A 7104-nucleotide genomic window follows, 5' to 3' on the forward strand; every position below is an offset into this window, starting at 1 on the left:
ACACCATTAATTTGTCCAAGGGATTATATCGTCGGATACGAAACACACTATTTTGTTCGCACACACACACACACACACACACACACACACACACACACACACCCACACTCACATTATATATATATATATATATATATATATAGACGCATAAAACGTGTTGTCGTTTTGAAGAGTGGAAAAGGAAACGCTGCAGGTCTCGCAACCATTCGCCTTATTCCCTACCCAGCCGAGCACCCGCACGACCACTAATTATATATAATAATATGTGCTGGCGAGCGCGTCACACCATTACCATGGCTTCCGTCTAATATACGGTGTGTTATTATTACAGGAGCTTATTGCCATCACGATTTATGTGTATTTCTGCCGACGACTGCGTTACGGTATACGTCTATATAGGAATATAATATGTATGTGTATAACATAATGTATCATATATACTTATACATAGGTGTGTGTGTGTGTGTGTGTGTGTATATATTTGACACCCGCGCGACTCGCACTTTTTCCTGGCGCGCAGTCATTTATTCTTCGTTACCATAATATTATATAGCGTACCATAATAATATATAATAAAGCAACAAATCCTCGGCTTTGAAGACGCGAACCATTTGTTTGGGATTATAATATGATGATGATAATAATAATAATATAACTTATAAGTGCACGGCGTGTGCATTGCAGCTAATCATCCTCACGCACATAATAATATAACGATATACATAAGAGGTTTCAAAACAGAATAAACGGTCAACTATATCTACGGAAATCTTTTACTATATGCATTCGAAATATAACACTCGTTAGATTCACGATATTCGTGGTATAATATAGTGTAACATATTATACCAATTGATACCTACTTCAGCTTAAACCTTTGAATTTAATATGTTTTTTAAATTTATTTAAAAATGCACATTTTAACTTGGGTCCATTTTCCGATTTTCTTGGTGAGGCAAATAATATGTTTTTCTTGAAGAAATAAATTCGATTGCGTAAATCACATGATAAATCACAAATTATCATTCAGATCATGTTGTTGTTGTAAGACAATGAATTAGTTTATAAACAAAATGCATTTAATAAAAAATATTATTGAAAGATGAATCAATTATACAACTCTGTCTACAACAACTGAGTGTGTCTGAGTATCGTTATCGTATTATATAGAACAACTATTTAAGGTCACCAGCAGAAGCCATAATTAATTTATCAAAACTAATCACTTAGGGGGTTCCCTAAGCGTTATTATAGCCTACTGATCTCTACTTGAAAATGAAAATAATAAATAATATAGAAGTTTTAAGACTTAAACGTTAATAATAGACGCTTTGTAAGAGGTACTCATGATAAATTGCTACACACAAATACATAATACAAACTACAAACAGCTTGTAGGCATAAAATGTTATGGTTACAACTTATTAATTCTTTCGTTTAGGGGAAAGTATCGAGCTAACAAAACTAAAATAATAGTTGTAAGTAAAACTGTTAAAATCGATGTCAAATTTTGTTTTACTGTTAGTTATTAACGTGAAATATTTATAAATATGTAACTAATATAATTTACTTATAGGGTGTATATTGAGTCGATTGAAGATTTTGCATCTCATAAAGAAGATTCATTTCACCAGCACATACTGCGAGTATGCACTGCGAGATTTACGATGGAAATTTTTGTTTGTTAATGGTTCCTATTGGTTTTAATAATTATTATTATGAAGAAATAGCGATAAGCGTTGAATAATAATAATAACAGCGTGTTACACCCAAAAGAAGTTGAACAGTCAGAATTTTTTTCCGAGCAAAACCGGGTAATTCAGCTAGTATGTAATAAAAAGATAAGTTAGGATTAATCTGTGTAAAAATTTGCATTAAATATATAAATTAAATCATATAAATATTTATTCATACATTTTTAATAACTATTACAATTGTATTATATAACTACAAACCGTTTTACATTTGAATAATATAGTTTTTTTGAAGTGAAACTTCTTTACAGAGGGTATATAAAAAAGGGCGTAATCGTTAAACAAAGGCGAAACGTCCCGATGACAGTTGCAGGTTCAATTCCGATCGGAAAAACCAATTTTTTTGCATTCTTTCTGATATATTTTATTTTTTATACAAAACAAACTATAGAAACGTGTGTCATGGCGATTTTATTTTTCGTACCCTCTCTAAAGAAGTTTCATTTCACCAGCGCGAACTCGCAATACGCACTTTTTTTTTTAAAGTGGGTAATGAATAAATAATACAACTTTGCTTATATTGAATTGAAATGTATTGATAACATGTTATAGTTTTGGAATAAACTTGATTTTTTTCCTGTAGCCAAAATATATCAATTCCAGGATGATACTACTGATATATGTATCATTATCGTAGAACTTTTGAATAATTCTCCATTGGTAATCAGTTACTAGAGGATACAATGCAACTACCACGCCAATATCATAAGTTCCATTTATCATTTGGTAATGAATCTAAATGTAAAAAGTTATAAAAGTACAATTAGGTGCAGTATATAATATGATGATATTGATTTCTGTAAATTTTTTAGAAGAAAGGTTGATTTATATGAACACTGTAATAATTATATACTATTACAATAATAATATAGATTTAATAGATACATCTTTATTCCATGTAAATATGCGTGTTTAATACACAAAAATTCAACGTCCAACTGTTTGTTTAGAGTTATTTATACATTATGGTTGAAAAAAAAATTTATGTTAGTATACACCGTGGTCATATCCTTTATATGCTGTATGGTAAGTATCAATTTTCAAGTGTACTTAGTCATTTAGTCTGTGAAGAGAAGACGTTATATCAGTCCATTGTAATAAATGTGTTAAATTTTAATTTAATGAAAGGTAAATAAATTTAAGAGAAATATTATTGGTGGTTGTAATAAATAATAGGTACCTACAACTACAAATCAGACAATAGTAGGAGATCTTAATACCTACTTAGAATATTTAGATAATGGCTACCAGGCTACCTATACTATACTGTGATGAGGAAAGCAAGAGAAAAGCAACAGTAAACCACCTCGTTAAAATCAGTGTCATCTCTAGTCAAACAACAGTTTAATTCATAAAGTCAAGACTATTGTCAAGTCACTTACTGATTGTCTATAAGCTAGTTAAAAAATAAAGAATAATTTGCAAACAGTACAAATTAAACACAATATTACCATCTTATTGTCAACTAAAGCAAAGCTAAAAAGAACTATATAACTTCATTATTCTTACTTTATCAAATGGACAAACGAGTGGTGGATGAATAGAACCGTACCAACGAGACCATACTTGGTTCTCTTGGTTCATTTTAGAGCAGAGATCTGTAAATGTCCACGTTTGAAAGTATTCACAGTTAATGCCTTCAGAATCACAACGATAGAAAATGCCGACAATCTTTAAAAATAGATTATAAACAATTGAAAATATGTTAAGCTAAACAAGTAGAAGTATATTAATGTATCAATAATTGATGTGTACGTAATTTACTTCTGTAGCGTATCTAAGATTTTTTTAAGGCCCCCCCTTCAATATTAAAATTGATTTTTACGGAATTGTCTTATTAGTTGGTATTATCCCACATAAAATACAACTCTGTAACATGATAAGAGTATAAAATATTCAACTTATTCGGCGTTACTCTATGATATACCTATAATAATTAATAGGTGAGTCTTATAGTCTATAGGGTTGTTTAATTTATAACATTGTTTTACTGACTTTGGTGATTGTTGATGTCGAAGGAATTGTAAAATTTCCATTAAGGAATTGTGTTCCTTTGTATTGGTCGATGGTTAAATTCCCAAAGCTTTTCGGTTGTACGGAAGCTTTTTTAAAACGTAACGTATACGTTAACATTGGATTGTACTGAAAATCATTGTAAAATAATTTTTGGAATTAGGTAATTTAAATCCTTATGAATAAATATATTAAATCATCAATTTTACTGTTCTTAAAAACTTTAAATACCTACCTACTAAAAATTCGTAATTATTTTCCGTTCAAGGGCAAATACAGAAAACAGCAATATTTACGGATCATTAATTTTTCACAGAATCTATTTTGTTTTTTGTTATAATTCTGTAAATTAATAAATAACTGTACCTATACTTACTATAATATTCCCAGAATATTTGTAAATATAATTTCTAGCCATAGAATATTTAAAATGTTTTGGATCTTATTTAGGTATAGACACGTGGAATTTTTTGTTTATTTTGTATACGTAATTAAATGGGGATAATTGTTTTTAGAAAAGTTTTCTCACAACTGGATTTTTCTATAATTTAAAAAATTAGTATTTATTTTTCTCTTTACAATTTATATTTTTTCAATCGTAAATTTACAATACTCCCTTTGTCCCTTTGTCCCCCTTATTTAATAATGTCCGCCCTTAATATAAGTTTACTAATATAAGTTCACTAAAATATATAATCATGGCGTCCTCTTAAAAGTATATACTTCATAAATTATTACACGAGTATACTTACCATCATCACATGTTTGATGAAATCTCCAATGATCAAAATCAAAACAAATTTTAGCGCGGCCATTTTTTCCCCGAGAGTATCTGTGATAAACTATGATGCAGTTACGAGTAAAATACTTAAACGAAAAGCATAAAACATAGAAGTTATATTAGCTGACACAATATTACTCTTGTTGAACTGGTTGTCCAGAGTTCGTTTTGAAAAATATAAACTCCTATGTAATGGACGTTTTGTCGACTAAATCGTTATCGCGATAATATGTTAGTAATTCACAATGCAAATTAATAATAATTTACAACACAAACAACTTTGCAGCTTATATAACCTTCATAAAAATTATAATAACTAAATGTCGGAAGTAGTATCTGGAAAACTACGTAGTTATGTAAAAAAGTATTGTATAAATTAGTTTTTTTTTTTTTTGAACAACACTAATATTTTGTTTGAATAGGCGATCAACGTGATAAATTGCCTCGATGCAATTATTTTAACACTTAATAGGGTGTAATGGTATATCAATATTATACGGTATTATAATATAATCTACATAGTCGTATAACTACTCGTATATAATGTATAGTACCTACCTAAGTATAACTCACTGCGTATTGAGGTATATTCATTAGTTTAAATACATTGTATACCTATTGTTATCTGTCTATAGTTTCCTTAATGTTTAAGATATCTACTTCCTGTTTTTTAAAATATACTATTAAATCTTCGGAGGATAACACAGTCCTACTTTAAGCCCTAGTAAGGTGGAATAGTATATACCATATACTATATAGTCTGTCTCCCCCTTATATCACACATATGCTGCCAACCAGTAAAATATGTTCTATATAAATTGGTACATTTTTAATAGACTATTCAATGTTATTATGTTTTTAAAATTTTCATATGTCATAATACATTTAAAAATAGGTAGGTTAGACAACCTAGGTTTATATACACGACAACTAAATAACCATTAATAGGAACCTTTTATTACCAAAGTTTTTATTTTGTAGAATAATTTTTAGTATGATTGAAAAATCATTTTAAAATAAACTTTTAATCGATAACTATTTTATAGGCACATTTCTCCAGTCCCCTCTTATAGAAATGTTTGCATCTAAACAACGCGTTACGTTTGTAAAGGTTTGTAAAAACAAAATTTTCGTTTGTAAAGAAAAGCATAAAAAGTTATTAAAAAATCGAAGTGGGGGGCTGGAGAAATGGGCGTAATTTGGAAAAACCCAACTATCTTTACCTAGATCGTTTGTACATTTCATTGATGATTATTTTATTGCATGATAAGAATGACGGGTGATTGATATTTAAGTATACATTAGTTATCTTGGAAAAGGCGTTAAACAAACTGCAGGAAATAATTAATAGTTTTTTATTTGTAAACAATTTAAATAAAAGCCACATAATGTTATAATTGTATTTAATATACTATACAACTATCATTGAAAACAAAATTGTTTGGTATGCTGGAATGTAATTCAGCTAGTACATATATTTAAAAATGAATGTTTGCGTGTGTGTGTGTGTGTGTGTGTGTGTGTGTGTGTGTGTGTGTGTGTGTGTGTGTGTGTCCTTTATGCATTCCTATACACTTCATCCGATTGCGATGGAATTTGGTACAGAGATAGATTAGACCCCTGGGAAGAAGATAGGCTAATTTAAAGAGGGTAAATTAGAGGTCTTATCCGGAAAGGTGCTCAAACAGGGAATTTGAGATTTACGATGGAAATTTTTGTTTGTTAATGGTTGCTAATTGCTATTGGTTTTAATAATAATTATTATGAAGAAAGCGATACGCGTTAAATAATAATAATAACAGCGTGTTACATCCAAAAGAAGTTGAACAATCAGAATTTTTTCTGAGCAAAACCGGGTAATTAAGCTAGTATGTAATAAAAAGATAAGTTAGGATTAGTCTGTGTAAAAATTTGCATAAAATATATAAATTAAATCATATGAATATTTATTCATACATTTTTGATAACTATTACAATTGTATTATATTACTACAAAACGTTTTACATTTGAATAATATAGTTTTTGAGTTGTGTATTGTGTATTTGAGTAAATAACATGTTATAGTTTTGGAATAAACTTGATTTTTTTTCTGTAGCCAAAAAATGATAAATCCAGGATCATGCTACTGAGATACGTATCATTATCGTAGAACTTTTGAATAATTCTCCATTGGTAATCAGTTACTTGAGGATACAAAAGTATTGCTAAGCCAATATCAATAGTTCCATTTCTTATTTGGTAATGAACCTAAATGTAAAAGTTTTAAAAGTACAATAAGGTGCCGCATGTAACATAAATGATGATTTCTGTCCATTTTTTAGAAGGAAGAACAATTTATATATACTGCAATAATTATGTACTATTATATGTAATAATAATATACCTAGACAAGTACATTTTTATTCCATGTAAATATGCGTGTTTTATACACGAATATTTAACATCCGACTGTTCAGAGTTATTTATACATTATTGTTGAAAAATAAACATTTATATTAGTACACCATAGATATAATGCTGTATGGTAAGTTTCAACTTTCAAGTGTACCTACTTA

The 7104-nt window shown here is 29.0% G+C and overlaps 1 protein-coding gene across 1 annotated transcript; it reads right to left on the reverse strand.

The window, feature by feature from the left end:
* Positions 1–1953: 1953 nt before the first annotated feature.
* On the reverse strand, positions 1954–4983 carry LOC107884964. The gene is made up of 4 exons (XM_016808132.2): positions 4520–4983; positions 3750–3896; positions 3264–3425; positions 1954–2489 (listed from the first exon to the last, which is right to left on the reverse strand). Exons 1-4 carry the CDS (start codon positions 4580–4582, stop codon positions 2301–2303), a joined length of 561 nt encoding a protein of 186 aa, XP_016663621.1. The 5' UTR covers positions 4583–4983; the 3' UTR covers positions 1954–2300.
* Between the last annotated feature and the right edge of the window lie 2121 nt (positions 4984–7104).

This window comes from Acyrthosiphon pisum, chromosome A3 (assembly GCF_005508785.2).
Source record: "Acyrthosiphon pisum isolate AL4f chromosome A3, pea_aphid_22Mar2018_4r6ur, whole genome shotgun sequence".
In the NCBI taxonomy this organism is placed as follows: domain Eukaryota; kingdom Metazoa; phylum Arthropoda; class Insecta; order Hemiptera; family Aphididae; genus Acyrthosiphon; species Acyrthosiphon pisum.

Coding starts and splice junctions, on each gene's coding strand:
- LOC107884964 (XM_016808132.2), bottom strand. CDS start 4,582: ATGGCCGCGCTAAAATTTGTTTTGATTTTGATCATTGGAGATTTCATC. Junction 3,426..3,749: donor CGACATCAACAATCACCAAA/GTCAGTAAAACA, acceptor CTATTTTTAAAG/ATTGTCGGCATTTTCTATCG. Junction 2,490..3,263: donor TCGTTTGTCCATTTGATAAA/GTAAGAATAATG, acceptor TTTTACATTTAG/ATTCATTACCAAATGATAAA.